The sequence below is a fragment of the Lepidochelys olivacea genome, assembly GCF_965140295.1.
Source record: "Lepidochelys olivacea isolate rLepOli2 genome assembly, chromosome: 3".
Taxonomy (NCBI): domain Eukaryota; kingdom Metazoa; phylum Chordata; order Testudines; family Cheloniidae; genus Lepidochelys; species Lepidochelys olivacea.
Window position 1 is genome coordinate 36,038,809 of NC_140413.1, and position 17,623 is coordinate 36,056,431.

A 17,623-nucleotide genomic window follows, 5' to 3' on the forward strand; every position below is an offset into this window, starting at 1 on the left:
GTCTCTCCAGTTGGAGCTGTTCCATGTTATACGATCAATTAAATATTCATTGGGCCACAAAAAGAATGACTTGATAGCCTACTGATCGGGGCACTTGCTTGGGATGTAGGAGATCCAGGTACAAGCCCCTACTCTGCCTCATTCAGACTTGACCTGAGTCTCTCACAACCCAGTTGGGTGCCCTACCACCTAGGGCTACAGGCTATTCTTGAGTGGGTCTCTCACGCATGTTTTTTTTTAAAAAATACAACAGGGTCTCATCTTCCTTCTGCACTGGAATAAAAAAAAAAAGTCAAAACCTCAACTTTTTTGTGAAACTGTGTTCTTGTTTTCTGGCCAGTACTATTAGTGACTGATCACTGTTTCTAGCTCTGGGTCTCAAGTACACTCCCAGCTGCAGACTCTGTGTTTGACACCCTTCTTGAGCAATGGGATCCCTGGAGTCCAACTGTCTAGACCCCCTAAACCAGTGCCAGACCTCTTCTGAGCCCAGAGTTGCTTAAACATGTTTTCCCCAGAGTCCACCTGGCTCCGAGAGCATTGATTTCCTAGTTATACCCTTGAGGGACAACATATTCCTAAACTGTCACATGGGACAACAAGGCTGGCATCACTGGTAGCGTTGTCAACAGTGATAGAAAACTGAGAGACCTGGTGAGCTTCAGAGGAAATAGGAGAGGTACACGTTGGCCAAAATAAGTTTAATTGACAGAGATTTTTTCTTCTACCTTCTCTCTCTCTCTCACCTACTTAGAATGTAAGCTCTTTGAGGCAAGGATAGTGTCTGACTACACGTTTGTGCAGTTCTTAGCAGAATAAGGCCCTGACCTTAGTTGGAGGCTTCCAAGCACTACTGTAATACAAAGGTATTCAAAGAAGAGATGTCAGAGACAAAGACAGATGTCTGACTGGATTGAAAGAGACGAGTTAGAAGTAGAGAGGTAGATCTGTGAGTACCAGCTGCAATAGAACGCAAGACAGGGTGTAAAAGGGAGATGACAGAGTCCAGTGGGGTTCCATGGGAAGTGGGAGCTAAATTAGGAGAAGGGAAATTTTGGGGCTAAGAACTAAAACCGGATTCTGCTGCAAGCCTCTCCAATCCTGCAGGAGCAAATCATGTTAAAAGCAGCCCAGAGAAATATTTAACATTTCTTGGCTGGAGCATAAAAAGTTAATGGTTTCAGTTTGTAATTTATTAAATTTCCTGTTACTAATATTTCCAATGGGTAGATATTATGCACACTATTTAAAATAAATGTATTAAAACTAATTTGTGTAAGTTATTTGTATATATACTCTTCTTAAAGTGCATTTTAATCGCCTTCTTCATCTATATATTGTGAATAAAAAATTCTTACTTTTATGCTTGTTACACCACAAAATTAGAAGAAAAATTAGAAAACAGCAGTGTATTGTGGATACATGTTCATGCACTTTATCGAAAAATATATGTATGATTTGTGTTCATCATTTAAATTAGCTGGTTAATGATGCATAGATTCTATCTTCCTTTTATTCATATCCCAACACTGTGTGATTTAATTCAAGGCAGAATCAGAATTGCTCTCTCTCTCTCTCGTCCTCTGCAAGATAGCGTACTTCGCTTCCCAAACTTGAGTCATGCAGGTTTGATAGGTGCTTCCAAGCCTTAATCTAGTACTCAGCCCATGCCTTATAAGAAGCAGGTCAGCTCCATACAATCTTCAGCTGATTTCTCTTAGAGGTGATCAGATTACAGAGCAGGTTGATACATCTTACTGTAAATAAGAAGTGAGGCATGAGGTCAAAATCTCCCTGTTGTAAGATCTTCATTCTGTGATCTTGGCACCTCAGATATGTAATCTTGAAATAGAATGCTTGCCGACAGCTCATACCTTCCACTACAGATAATTTTAGCAATTGTATGAAGTTCATGACAAGCTGTTGTTAAAGAAAGACATTTCAGATCTTGGGTGTAATGGCACTGCAGAAACAGAGTATTTCATATCCAGTCTCAGAAGGAGGAGTCAATGCAATATCTGCCGAATAGCCTACTATATACAGTCTGCTATCTAAATTCTGACAGGTTTCAGAGTAGCAGCCGTGTTAGTCTTTATTCACAAAAAGAGAAGGAGTACTTGTGGCACCTTAGAGCCTAACCAATTTATTTGAGCATAAGCTTTCGTGAGCTACAGCTCACTTCATATGATGCATAAAAGTGGAAAATGCAGTGAGGATGTTTTTATACACACAGACCATGAAAAAATGGGTGTTTATCACTTCAAAAGGTTTTCTCTCTCCCTCTCCCCCCCACCCCACTCTCCTGCTGGTAATAGCTTATCTAAAGTGATCACTGTCCTTACAATGTGTACGATAATCAAGGTGGGCCATTTCCAGCACAAATCCAGGGTTTAACAAGAATGTCTGAGGAAAGGGGTGGGGGGGGTAGGAAAAAACAAGGGGAAATAGGTTACCTTGCATAATGACTTAGCCACTCTAAATTCTGCATATTACTCAAAACTCTCCTGTGGCTAAAAGCTCTCATTCATTGGCACAAACTGTACATACTTTTTTCTGGGCTAAAATTACTTATTTTTAAAGCTGAAGAAGTTGTCAACATATCACCTTTACTGCTAACATCACATCCTAAGGAACACAGCAAGAAAGAAGAAAAATACTTGTAAAGCATCAACATGTAAAAAAAAAAAAAAAAGGGGGGGGGGAGTATGAAAGCTTAGAGATAAGGAGTGAGATCCTCATCCCCGCTCTAGCCCCTTTAAGTAGCCTAAAAAAGCCAGAGTGACAAAAAGGGGCCCTACAAGCCCCATATCCAGCTAAGGAGGATTCCCCTAGTTTAGGAACCTGGGAAGGCCAATTACCAAGGAACTTCTTGCAAACCTTGCAGGAGAAGGGTGCTGAGAAGGAAACAGCTACAGCTTACAGCACTGTGGAGATTCTGGGCCTCCAAGGCTGTTTAAGTTACATCAGAGGCCTCTCCAAACCTCAGATCAGCCCAGGACTGCAAGAGCTCATAGATGGCTTAAAGACACCATAGCTATCCGCAAATCTACATAAGATGTGCTGCGAGTTGTGTTATGCATTTTAAAGGTGCTACACAGAATCTCTGCCAAGTTCACTATCAATGACTCTGTTTGGTGATTGCCCCTCACCTATGAGAGTTGGCACTTGAGAGAGTCCAAACTCGTCTTTTTTGGCCGTGCTGGTCTACTGAGATGCTTCAATGGAAGAAAAAGTCATACAATGCACTGCATTAAATAATTTCGTCTTCTATAAATGTGAAAGATCCTGGATATTCTTAACGTCCTTCCTTGGCAACGGCGATCAACTGTGAATTAGAATACTGTGGAAAGTAACTCATGGAGTTAGGGAAGGCTGCTATGCCTAGTAAGAGAGAAGAACTGGAGGGTTCCTATGTAGTGCTGGACAAAGGAGCTAGGCTACACTTAAAATTAAAATCCTGCTGCCACATGGCAACCATTTTAAGTAGCAAGAACCAGTTTAAATTTAATACTCAGGGTGGAGGAGAATGTGGATCAATAGATTGTAATTGTGATATTATAAACAACCCTACTCTCAACAATGAGAAATATGTTATGGCTCCCCCCCCCCCCAGATTGTTCAAGTGGAACATAAAAATCTCTCTTTTACTATTTTATTGCTTATGAACCACTGGACAATAATTTTTTGTTCAAATAAAGAACAACTATGATAAACCTGGGGATCATCTAGCACCAATGCTGTGGTGTTATTGAAGTTTAAAACGGTGAAAAGCGCCCACATATAGTTAGCAAAAGTTCACGTTTTGAACTTCAGCAGTGATACTTGAAATTTATGGAACCTCCTCAATGAGACAGCATGAACAGGAGGACAGAGATCTCTTAAAATATTAGCAATATCTTTTCATGCAGCAGCAGGATTTGCCTAAAGACCTGGGGTGAACCTATTATCATCATCATCTTTTTAGTTTTAATTACTAAATGGGGGTCAATATCACATTTGATTAGTATTTTTTCATGAAAACAATTTCTAATTCTCAGATTAGCTTAGTTTAATTTTACCTCTTTTTCTTATAGTAACTAACATTTTTCAATCGGTTACAAACAGCTTTGATTTAAGAAAAGCTTTGGAATACTCTGAACAAAAGGTACAAGTAGTATAGTATGAGAAGCAGGTTATCATTTTCTACATATTGTAATTGGTATTATACTTTCCTTTTATCCAGATTGTTGTATTCTATTTTAAAATTATAATACCAATACTATAGTTAATACGTCACTATGTATTTAGTTGCTTGTAACCTGCTTAAAACAACACCCCAGCAAAAGTCTAAGTTTCTTTTTTTTTTTGCTACCTTTTAATCTTTCTTCACTACCTATTCCTCTACTCAACTCTTAAAATGTTTATGCAAACTCCTGCAAATTTAGCCTGTTCACAGCACATTGAATGAGTTTAGGAAGGAAGGCAAAAGAGATAATTTACTTTAATCCAGGAATCCTTTTTTCCTCATTCTGTGTGACTTTGTCAATGCTCATCTGCCCACTTCCCCACCAGAAACATATACTACAACCTCTTATTTTTATTTCTTTATTTTTTTAAATACTAAGTGCATTAGATAAAAACTATATATAAAATGTGATCACTAAATTAAGGGTAAAATACCAACTAAAACCATGTGTCTCTGGAACAGATGCTATATTACTGTACTGGATTATACACAGAACTCTACCTGCCTACAATATTAAAAGCTCTTGTTATCCTTTCTCTATATTATAAGAAATGCATTTGCATAACCGTTAATGATTTTCTTCTAAACAGCAGCTAGAATTCACTTCATTTAAAAAAATGGATGATAGTTTGGGTTCCTTATTTGAAATCTGTGGACTTAATGAGGAGGAGATTGTTCACAGCCGAGATAAAAGTATAGCATAAACCAAATGCCTTACCTTTGCGTCCTGGGTATACATGAGGGTAATATTCATAGTACAGATCAGGTTGGTCCAGGTTTCCAAATGGCTCAAATTCCGCTTCTGCATTTTGGAAAAGATTCAACTTCACCAGCAGTGCTAGTCTCACAAACCATAGCTAAAATTGCAACAGATATGAAAATCCCAGATCAGTTATCGGCTTCTATTGTAAATCAAACTTAAAAATTACTCTCAGTGTTTGAATCATTTCAGGTCTAGTAAATTAAACAGTCAAAAAACTAATCTCAGATCTGCATGAGTAAAACATATATGCTTGTCATGTAGCAGTTTTGAAAAAAAGTTAAAAGAGCAGAACCCAGGAAAATGATATTTTGATCAGTTGTGATGTATTGAACCTTTGAGTGGAAGTTTCTAGAGAGATCTGTATTAAGTTAGATGGAATAAAGGGGTCCAAAGAACCCCAAACAGCCCTAAAACTGTCCAACACTTAAAAATTTTAAACAAAGTTTGGGGTTTGGTATACGGAGACCTCAGCCTGTTCAGTACCATGCCGAACACACAATTAAGATGGAAAAACAGTTAAAGCATCTGAAATGTAAAATATTAAGTAAGGCTTTCATTTTAACAACATCTTTGTTCCCTCTGCCTTTAGCTGAAGTCTTTGGAAGGAAAAAAAACTCCCCACCCTTCTTGTCTGAGCATCTCTTAGATGGTATTAAAGATGGAAATAATGTCGTTCTGGTTGTGACGTTATATGATTGAAATATGATTATGTAGATCATCGTTGCTACCACTGTTATGTAATTACAACAAATCTTGTACAAAATATGTCATGCAAGGTGTTAATGGAAAATTTATGGTTTGCTCAATATGATTGTTCAATTTGCATGCACGTATCATGTTAGTATCTGAAGTTATGAATATTGACTATGTACCTGTATTTCAAATGTGTTTGCTACTGTGGTAATACCCACAAGGTAGTTTACATCCAGTCTAGCCAGGCACCTAGGGAAAGCAGGTAGCAAGTGGAGGAGAGAGACTGCTCTTTCCTGCTTTACTCCTGGTGGAATTCTGCACCTCCACTCCTACCTTCCACTTGCTACCCTCTCCCTGGCCCGATCTAGTTGGGACACCTCTTGATATCAGGATGACGAAGGCCCTAGCTCCGAGGGGATGGAAGCCATGAGGGTGAAGCTTGTTCCAGTAGCCAAAGTCTCTTTCTTTAAGGACTTCAAAAGAGAGTGATGGGTGGAAAAGCCCACCTCCTCTTTATTTTGTCTACCAATTAGGACTAGTTTCCAACACATCAATTAGGGTCCATTGATGTCTGGTTCCATACTTAGTTCTTTACCGGGTATGATCTTAACACAGTTCTTGAGTTATATCAGTAAGCCTTTTTGTTTGGACTAATTCAGTCTGTCTCCTTTTTGCACCTTTTTTCCAACATTTGGTGTTACAGATTATTGAGACACTTTATAATCTTTACTCACTTCTCACAGTTGAGATCATAATTAGGCTAGGTCCAATTATCACAACAGGCCAATACTGCAAACCTGGTTCTAAGCCTCATTACAATTTTCAAGTTATTTTACCAGAAATTTCAGGTAACTATCATTCAATAAATTTATATTTGAGGTTTGTATGTTCATTTTTCCTTTCTTCTGCAGTTTTAAAAAATTGCTCTGACTTTCATAAACTTTCATGATCTTGCTAGTTACTAGCAGAAAAGAATCAGAAGAGTGGTATGTGTTTTCAGCCAGTAACATTTTATAAATCTGAACATCTGTCATTCTTCCATGAAGTTTTACTGATTTAAGGTTCTTAAAAGGTAAGTTTAGCAACTTATTTCAACATGATCACAAAACATGTTTACAACATCTGAATCAACATTATCTAAAATAACCAGATTAACATTTGTATAGATTGTTCGTTTTAAAAAGTCGTCATAATCTAATTATAATGATCATGAAGGAAAAAAACAGCATGAACCTTTGGAGATACTCACAAAAGAAATTAAGTGTGCTATATTGCTATATGTAAATGTGTGTAATCAACTTACTTTTATTAAGCAGTCATTTAAAGTAAAATCTACTTTTATATAACTGGATGGGAGAACTATTTTGTGTACCAATAGGGTACAACTTTAGACACTGATCCAGCAAAGGGATCTGGCTATACTTAAGAGTCTGCCCATGCGGATTCCTTTACAGGAATGGGGCCTTAACCACCACACATGATTGTAAGGTGACCATACCTGCAAAGAATCTGTTGTATGATTAGTAGGTAGCCCATTTTTGCCATAGCCTTGACCATGGGCAGTCAGAAGTCGTCCACACAGGTCAACTGCTGCTCTCCAGTTTTTGCTGTTCTGTGAAAAAGAATGAAGTAACCAACCAACAAATGAGCTACTAAAATGCACAGCTGCTTATTTTGCTTGAAGCAACTATATCTAGCCATTAATAAAAATGACAAGGTAGGTAAAACTGGCCAGTAAAAAGAGTAAATTAGGCACATATGTAATTAGGCAAAAAATGAAGTTGAGCATGAGATATAGTTTAAGATGCCTAGATCACTAAAACAAAAGTATAAAAACATCACAGGGGTTTTCCAGTTAAAGCCATCTATCATATTTTTCTAATCCGTCCACAATACTCAACACTTTTTGCCATCTCAAAGAATGTAGAATAAAAACAAGTCCTATCATATCCACTTTACCCAAAGTACTCTAATATTATAACACATTTACGGTCCGATGCTGTTCCTATTGATTTCAATAGTGTAGGATCAATTCTTTGGTGAAGTTCATTCAATCACAGGATGTCTAGTAATAATTAACAACAATGAGGGAGGAGAAAATAGTTTGTTTTTTAAGAGAATAAATGTAAAATTTAAAATTACAGATTGCAGGGTTGTTTTTTATTTAAACATTTGAATTTACATTTAATCTTTCTCAAGGGCAAACACCATATGATACTTAAATATTTATTTTCATAAATAAAAAAAATCAACCTCAACTCAGCTCAATATGTTGCACTGACATATCATGCTTTATAACTATGCACTTACTAGCAAATTTAAATTTCTACCTTGTTGTGTACTCTACTGAAGCCTATTAAACACCAAATACATTTCCAGAGACTTTAACCTGGACTCTGGAGCAACTATTGATATTCTATTGATAATCTCAAAAATTTTCTGTTTTGTAGAAAAACTTTAATGAAGATTACTGTATTATTATTATCATCATCATCATCTGTATTATTGTAATGTCTAATAGCCCACTAGAGATCACAAAATTACACTACACTTCATAACGAAAGAGTAAATCACTATTTTTTTTCCAAAATAAAAATCTCTTACATGTAATAAAAATAATAATTAACAGAACAGGAAGTTGCCATACTGACAGCGATGAAGGTTAAGGTGCAGAAAATGCAGTTGGATTGAATGCATTAGACACACCTTTCAAAGTTTTAAAAATGAAGATTCACCTGTAAACAGTATTCTCTGGGATGACCTCTGCAGTGTCACATTCTTGGGGTGCACCAATGGTGCATCTTGAACTGGAGAAAACTTCTAATAGCTGTGCCTATTGAAGCCTTCTTGTTGTTCCTACCCCTCTCCTTGCTGTTGTGAATGTTCAGAGGACAGAGCTATAAGAGAGGGCATAGTGCAATGACCACTTAAGTGCCTTCCAGCACCTCTTTAAGTCCAAACTGAAATTAGGACTCCAAGTGGAGAAGGTGGGAAGGGAGTGAGTGTGTGCAGAACTAATCTCAAAGTAACCTTCATTTCTTCTTGAAGTGACTTTTACACATTCCCACTTGTCGGAGTTTAGTAAGCAGTACTCCTCCCTGGACAGTGGGACAAGGATGTCGAGTTAAATAGAGAATGTAATACTGCTTTACCAAATTGTGCATCTGATCTAGATGCCAGATCTAGAGAATAATGTTTTGTGAAAGTATGAACTGATTTACAAGTGGTAACTCTACAGATTTCTAATATGGGAATGTCTAAGGCAAACCATAGACATAGCCCTCACTCTAGCCAAGTATACTCTGTGCCCTTCTGGAAGAAGAACAGCAATGTGTTTAAAACACACATTAGTACAGAACGTAACCAACTTGCAATGGCATTGGGAGGAAATTTCTTGAAGTTACGTCTTTTCCCCTAAGTGACAGTCTAGGTGATTTCCTATATTCCTTAGGCTTATTAATGCTCTCTTAGCATCTAAAGTGTGTAACTTAACTTCCCAAGTGAGTGTGAGAACTACAGAAAAATACAGGCAATTTTATGGACTGGTTTAGATGGAATTCTGTTACAGTCTTGGGGAGACATATGAGATGTGGACAAAGGACCACTTTATCTTTGTGACTGATTGCAAAAAGGGGGTGGTGTTAGCCATGAGTGCCTGCAGCTTGTTCACTAGCAGATGTAGTAGCTACAGTAAAAGTTTTAACTGAAAGATGTCCCCAGTTTCATTCTCCCATAGGTTTGAAGAAAGGTTTCATGAGCTGACTAAATACTAGATTGAGGTACCATGTACATCCAGGTTCTCTGTTGGGTAGACATTTATTAACCTCTTCAAGAACTGTTTTATTATATCCTGGCCGAATTCAGTCATTTGCTTTACTAAGCTATAATAAGTGGAGATGACTAGCAATGTACTTTTCCCAATGATATGGAGAGTCCCAAGGATTTCAAATGAAGTAAGTAATTCAGCATAGAGTGAATAAGAGCTGAAATTGGGTTTATGCTATTGTTGGTTGCCCATAAAAAGAACCTTTCCCATTTGCCATCATAACACTGGATAGTCTAGATCTGTAAAAATCCTAAGGCCAATGCTTTCAAGTGGAGAGAGTCTGGGTCCAGCTGGCAAATCCAACCTATCTGCTGGACCTGGAACTTCAGGGAGAGACAGATGGTCTTGTGATAGCTGCAGGAGATCCAAGAATCATTGTTGTCTCATCTACACTGGGGTAATCAAAACAATCCTGACTCTGTCTTCTTTAATTTAGAGAGTCCTCAGGAAAATCAGAGGAATTGGAGGGAACACCTAGAAGTGACCTACCCTGCAGTCCAGAAGAGACACATCTGAAATGGACTGGTTGCTCTGGGGCAAACCTTTGACATTTTGAACTGTGTCTTATTACAATCATGTCTATCTCCTGAAGATTTAGGCTGTTCAGTGTTATGATCACAAGTGGGAAAGGTTCTTTTTATGGGCAACCAAAAGCATAAATCCAGTTTCAACTCTTATTCAATCTATACCCCCACAGGGAGAGGATATAATTTTCTACTGAATTCCTGAGCGACCACTAGCATTGACTGTGTAAGCCTCTGCTCAGCTGACTTACCTTTTACGTTGTCCCTGTCTGCAAGGTGGTGAGCTATAGAATGAATTTGCTGTAGCATGCACCACTGCCCGAGAGCTATGGCCTCTTTGCACAGTTCGCTGGAATGTGCTCTAGTCTGCTTGTTCATGTAAAATATTAATGAAGTATTGTCAGTAACTATTTGAGCCACTCTGCTCTATAGCTGAGAGAGAAAGGATTTGAAAGTCTAACACGCTGCCTTTAATTCCTCAAATGTGAAGGTCTGATTGAGATGGGGGGGTGGGGTGGGGAATATAAGAAGGGGATAACTGAAGCTATGTGGAATTTAAACTTTCTGATGAAAGAGTTCAGCTACTTAGGGCCTAGAATGGGTCAGAGACGTCTATCTTTCTTTTGGGATCAGAAAGTACCTGGACTAAAGCCTTTCCCCTCAAACTCTTCAGAAACTTCCTCTATGGCACCTGGCTCAAGTAGTAAATAGACTTCTGATCTTAGTGAGTTCTCTTGAAAAGAGTTCCTGAAGAGAGATGGGTAAGAAGGGTGGAAGGGAGGGAGTGCATAGAATTGAATGCAGTAATCCTGCTGGACAATCTGCAAGATCCATGGTGATAGCAGTCTACGGATCTAAGAAACAGGAGATGTAGTTTTAAAATGAAGTGATAGCAACTTGTAGGTTTAAAACTAATCTGGGATTCTCATGCGTCTTGTAAAACCTGAGTAAAAGAGGCCAGAACAGAGGGAGATGGTCTTCCTTTAGCCCATGGTTTATAGTTTGCGCTTCTCTACTGTTGCTGAATAGTAGGCTCTTGTGGGTACTGCTTCATTATAAATGAACAGGAAGTAGAGGAAGGATATGATTGCCTCTGGTAACAAAAGGCTAGTACATCAGATCTTTTTCTGAGAAATCCTCAGGGACACTGCAGGTTCAACTTCTCTAGAAGTCTGTCAGTTCAAAAGCTAAACAGCACTTCGCTATCAAATGGGAGATCCTCTATCTGGGTTTTTGTTTCCAGAGGAAGTCCAAATGAATGTAGTCATGAGTGGTTATTCAAATTACTTGTGGATGCCACAACAGCGCCACATACCACATCAGAAGTGTTAAAGGATGCTCTCAAGGCATGCGTAGTCAGAGCTTTGGCCAGTTTTCTTTGGTCCTCAGGTAATGACTGGACAAACAATGCTATTTTCTCCCAATATTTGTATGTGGACACTACTGTCTGATAGGTTACCACTGTAATGTCCAAATGTGGCAGAGGAGAATATACTTTCCATGCAGAGTCTAGCTTCTCACCCTCTCTAGCTGAAATGGCATAGTGGAGTTGCTACCCTTCATCTCTTTTCGTGGCAGTCAACACTGCCAATGAATCTGGAGCTGGATGGTCTGGATAAACAAGAACTTCCCAAGTGACAGATGGTTAACTAGTCATGGTTCAGATGCTGGGTTTAACTAGGTATTTTTGCTGGCTGCAATAAACCATCCAGAACTCCTGAAGGGTGAACCCAAATACTGAAAACTGGGTGTACAGTTTCCTCTAAGGTTAACAAAGGGATGTTTAGGTAGAACCATCCTTTGTAGGAGTTTGTGTAACTGGAGCATACTTTCTGGAGGGGAAGATGACGACGTATCCACATTATCATCTGGTAAAGTTTGAACATCTGGCTCTGTATCCAGAAGTTCGATAGGCCTCTTTAGTTTTTCTTCAGACAGCATACTGGGGACAAGCAAAGGAGACTCTTCCCCTGGTATTAGCATGAGTCACAGATCTAAGTAGGATGGTTCTGGGATGGGGCATTTCCCCTGTACCTTTTCGGGAGAAACCTCCAACTGTAGCTGCCTTTCTTCAACTCTTTAATTCAGGGCAACACATAGGGACTGGCCAAGATGGTCATATTGCCCTCTGGTGGTACTTCTCAGCAGGGTGGATAAAAATTAATGATTTAAAAAAATAAAAATAAAAAATATATAATTTGTTTTATTTAAATTAGATTTTTTTGATAAAATGCTTTTTGAGGGAAAAACCTATCTAAAGATAGTTTTAATTAAGATATATTATAACTCATGGATATCCCATCCTGGAATAGGGATTATAAATTCTAAAGTATAAGACAATATATTCATACGTTTAAGAAAAGTTTTGTAAATGAGTTCCAATAGTTCATGGATTAGGGACCCAATTTTATTGGGTTCCAGGGGCTTCTGTACAGATTATTTAGGTTAATATTTCTATCTACCCAATGGGACTCAGAGCTCAGTCTAGAAGATACCATTAGAGATGCTTAGTTTTGCAGTTCTCAAACTATGGATTTGTGTCTCCATAGATAACATGCTTGTTAACAGCAAAAAATATTTTTAAATAAATAAATATATAGAGGTGAGAAATAACAGACCTCAACCTCATTGTCCCTCTGCAAATTTGTGTACACAGAGTCAATCCCTTACCTCTCTCTAAAAGTGCAAAGTTTCAAAAAGTTCAATGAATAGAAGATTGTTGGGCGCAGAATAGATCTGGAAAAGGAGAAGAAGCCTGAAGATAAATGTGAGAAGGGAGGGACAGGCAGTAGAAACTAAAGTGAACCTGTTTGAGCTGCATATTCCAGAAGTTTTGAAGTCTTTCTGAGTGTAGCCTTCGTTGATTTGAGATCTACCATACCATTCTCTCACTAAGGGAAAACCTCTGGGAGCAGGCCGTAAAAGAGATCCAGTTTGGGAATATTTTAATGAAGTTCCTCTACCCCTGGGTAAGACAAGCATAAGTGCAAAATGCAAACAGTGCACCAAAGAAATGCAAGGCCCAGTTGCCCGAATGAAACAACGTCATGAGAAGCGTTCCTTCTCAGGAGGAAGCTGCGTTGAAGATGATGAAACGAACATGTCTGAAAATGCAGGATATTCAGGTTGGTAAACTTTTTTATTTCATACTTCTTTCCTAAGGATTCTCATGTTTGAGCAAAAAATTTAGTTGTTACTCTATGATACTATCATTTTAGATGCAGTTGTGATAAAAAATAAATAGCTGAAATAGGCAGATCTTCCTTTTATAATTTCACCTTTAAAGTAGTACTGAGTGTCAGTAAATTCAATGAGTAATACTAACTCCTGACTTATCATACCCCTGGGCTTGGGACTATTGGGGCAAGTTTGCCTGCCAAGTCCTCTTTACTGGGACTCTTCTCCCTCTCTTCTGTATGTTCATCATCATGTACCTTGCACATGGCTTGGTCCTCCTGGGAGTTGGTTGAGCCTCTGCCCTCCTGCTCCTTTAGGTGTCCCTGATCTAGTACTCCCTGATCTAGTACCTTCTTCAAGTTTTTCTTTCCTAAATCCTCCAGCACATCTGTTCTTTTTGGGCTTGTTATAGGATGTCTACAGTTATTAAACACTGCACCTGGAAGGCTACTTAGAGGGTCTACATTAGTGCTCTCTTTACACGGACCTATCTGTTGGGGTTGCTCACTCCCCTCATCTGCCCTTTGACTATGAGAAATGGACTCCAGAAAGTTCCTAGTGTTAACAAGTAAGGCAATGGATTTAGTACACCCACTCTCTGCCATTTAAACTTTCCTTCCACTTCCAATGGAACAACTGCCATGGGATAAGTGTTCTTTTCCCCATGTACATGTAACAGTGCTGGTTCTGGTGGGACCCAACTGAGAGTGCCAATTCAGGACAAATTGCTTAAAGCAGGGCAGTTTCAGCCCAAGGCTGGGGTTTCTATGCACACCAAGGCAAACCAAACGAGCCAAACAGAGAAGACTTTGGTTTTACCCCACTGGCTAACCATGAGTCACATAAGCAATTCCCTTAGACACTCCAGTTTCCCAGTATCACCACCAGTGCCACTCATTATGGGGACAAATGGCTATGAAAACCAATACCCCAGTAAAAGAAAAAAGGTTTTCTCGATCCCAAAAGGACCAAGCCCCAAATCCAGGTCAATATACAAATCAGATCTTACCCACAAATCACGCTGTTGCCAATCCTTTAGAATCTAAAATCTACAGGCTTATTCATAAAAGGAAAAGATATAGATGAGAGCTAGAATTGGTTAAATGAAATCAATTACATACAGTAATGGCAAAGCTCTTGGTTCAGGCTTGCAGCAGTGATAGAATAAACTGCAGGTTCAAATCAAGTCTCTGGAGTACATCCACAGCTGGGATGGGTCTTTCAGTCCTTGGTTCAAAGCTTCAGTGTAGCAAAGTTCCTCCAGAGGTAAGAAGCAGGACTGAAGACCCAATGGAGCTGCAGCAGCTTTTTATATTCTCTTGCCATGTCATCTTTCTTTCTTTGTTCCAAAACAAGCTGTCCATCACATGGCCTGGAAAACCCTCAGAGTTCTGTCCATAGGCATGTTCCTGCATACCTTGCTGAGTCCCAAGACATGTCTGCCTTCTCTCAATGGGTCAATTGTATGGCTGATGGTCCTTAATGGGCCATCAAGCAGGCTAGACAGAGCTGACACCAACTTGTCTGGGGTGTCACCCAGAAGCATAGCATAAGTTTGAAATACAGACAGTATAGAGCCAATATTCATAACTTCAACTATAAAATGATACACATACACAGATAGCATAATCATAACCAGCAAACCATAACCTTGTCTTAGACACCTCATTTGACCCCCTTTATATAAGATTTGGTGCCACTACAGGATCTTGGTTGCAACAATGATCTATATGGTCCCAGTTCAAATCAATAACGTCACAGTACACAGTACATGGTTATTGTCACTCTCTCCTGTTGACACTGTGGTCTAACCAAGGTGCTCTGTACAAGGGAACATGCTTCCACTGAATCCATAATATACCTTTGTAATTATCCGGCCTACTTTGATGGGAATTTTCTTTATCTCAGGTCCTCCTTTTACACCTGTCCACTCACAGAATTCTGCAAACCCACAGTCTTATAGGTGCAGTATTTTTTTATATGAGCTTTGCCACTGCACTGGTAACAAATCACTAAGCAGGCAATTGGGGCACCCTTGTTTACCTCTCGTGACCAATTCCAGGCCTTCAATAAAAAAGGTTCCTCAAGCTTCTTTCCTCCCTTCCTTGCTGTAGAGAACAGAGCTCTTTTCATGGAAAGTCTGCTTGCACATGCTCCTTTTTTAATTTTACAGTGGCCTCTAACAATTCTGACTGATGTCTCCAGACTCTCATAGCCTTGGGGAGGCTCGGTGTAAACTGTTCCAGAATAATTGAGTCCGTGAGGGCCTTTAAAGTTCTGACTCTCTGGCCTTAAACAATGACTGGCCCAGTCTGACAATTTCTGTGCAAAAGCCCCGGGACATATCCCACCATTCTATCTAGCTGCTCGGGATTTTTGGTGGTATTCTTTCACCAACAAGCCCACCCTGTCCAAAATAGCATCTTTAAGTGTACCCATAGTATGATGTTATACCCCATATTCTTCACAGAAATATAGTTATGATATGAATATGGTATAATTAAGATGTAGTTTATGCAAGATGGCTCATGTAAGATATCATTGGAAAGGTTATGATTTACTGAATGTGATTATCCAATTTGAATGCATGTATCGTTTCTCTATCTAAAGTTAGGAACGTGGACTATGTACCAAATGACAGCTGTGTGTGTATTTAGGAGACACCCACCAGACAATCGGCCATCACAGCCTTGATGGGCCATTAGGAAGAAACAATAAGACTGTGAAGATACTAATCTCTCTCCTTCCTGAGAGGCATCCTGGGATGTAGCTGTGACACTACAAGGTCAGGTGGTCCTGTCACCTGATACAAAATATCACCTTGGACACTGCTGGTACTCTGTAGGGGGATGAGGATCGAACAAAGGTTTCCTGCCTTAGGTAAATCCTTTTTAAGGCTGGGGAAGAGGTTAATCTAGACTCTCCTCCATTGCCTACCCAAGAAGAAAGACCGCTGAAAGTACCTAAGAGGTGAGTCCAGACTGAGACAGGGGTCCAGTCTGTAAGATGAGATAACTGGAACTCTAAGCTATAGAAACTCTACATCCCACCTAATTCAACATTTAGAGTGAGAAATTACATTTTGTAACCAGTTTCTTTAGTGAATTAAGCTGTCTGTGTATTTTGTTTTATTTGTTTAGTAATCTGCTTTGTTCTGTTTGCTATCCCTTATAATCACTTAACATCTGTCTTTTGTAGTTAATAAACTTATTTCTTGTTTGTTTATAACATAACCCAGTTTGTGCAATTCATATAAGGAGGGGGCGGGAGGCGCAAGAAGCTGTGCATATCTCTCTTCATATTGACGGAGAGGGCGAATTTTTATGAGCTTGTGCTGTGCAGATTTTTCTATACAGCACAAGACAATATACCTTTGGGTCTGAACTCCAAGGGAGGTGGGTACCTGAATTCTGCGGCAAGTCCCTTAAACTGAGTCTTCCCAGAGCTGATCTCAGTGTCTTTCTGCAGCTGGGCGTGGCCCTGCCTGCATGTGCACTAGAGGAGGCTTAAGAGCCTGGCTCAGCAAGACAGTGTAAGGTGGCCCAGGCTGGAAGAACAGGCAGACTCAGTGGTATCCCAGTACATCAGGTGGCACCTTAAAGGGGGGCAACCCATCATACATAGTTCTTAGCTTGGTGTTTGCTTAGGGCCATATAAGCCACCTGAACCTCATTGGTCAGGTAAGGGGCTAGCTGCAGTGCCCATGCACCCTTGTCCCATCTGGCATTAACAGCTACCTGTTTAAAGGTTGGCAAAAAGACATCAGGGTCATCCCACAGAGTTATTTTAGGTAGTTCTGGCCTATCACCCAACTTCCAGTTCCCTCACTGGAACTCACCAGCCTCTGTAAGAGCTGCCGCTGTACCTGGGAATGGGAATCAGTTAGACCCATAAGCATGTGCTCAAGAACCAGCCAGCCAAGCCACTGAGAGAGAGAAAGCTTGGTGCCACCTCAGAGCCCTGGTGCACCCCACACAATGTCCCATTTCAAGCAGTGGACATCCTCCTTCAGAGGATGGAGATCAAAATACCCTTACCTAGAATACACGGGGGGTGGGGGGGGGAGAATATCCCTTCCTGACCCCTGCAGGTGTCTGGCTGAAACTCTGAAGTATGAGCACTTAGGAACATTAAGATATAAACTGCAAGTGAGCCCCAGGCCTGCTGAGCCCTGCCATCACATGTACCTCTGTCATAAATCACACTCCTAAATTTGTCCAGTTCTCTCTTAAAACTAAGTTGTTTGACACCATGACTCCTATTGGGAGGCTTCTCCGGAACATCACCCTTTGGATGGTTAGAAACCGTCTTCTAATTTCTAGCCTGTATTTGTTCATGGTTAGTTTATATCCATTTGTTCATGTGCTAACACTGTTCTTTAGTTTAAACAGCTCTTCATCCTCTCTGATATTTAC

General features: G+C 39.7%; 1 protein-coding gene across 3 annotated transcripts in view; it reads right to left on the minus strand.

Annotated features, from left to right (window-relative positions):
* Positions 1–17,623, minus strand: part of TRAPPC12 (trafficking protein particle complex subunit 12) — an 81,193-nt gene that overhangs the window by 51,523 nt on the left and 12,047 nt on the right. For 2 of the 3 annotated variants that reach the window (XM_084622368.1, XM_084622367.1), the window contains exons 4-5: positions 7,180–7,293; positions 4,944–5,082 (exon numbers count right to left, since the gene is read on the minus strand). In XM_084622368.1, coding sequence (XP_084478494.1) covers positions 4,944–5,082; positions 7,180–7,293 — 253 coding nt within the window. The remainder of the gene's footprint in view (positions 1–4,943; positions 5,083–7,179; positions 7,294–17,623) is intronic. The other variant, XM_084622369.1, reaches the window with a different exon arrangement.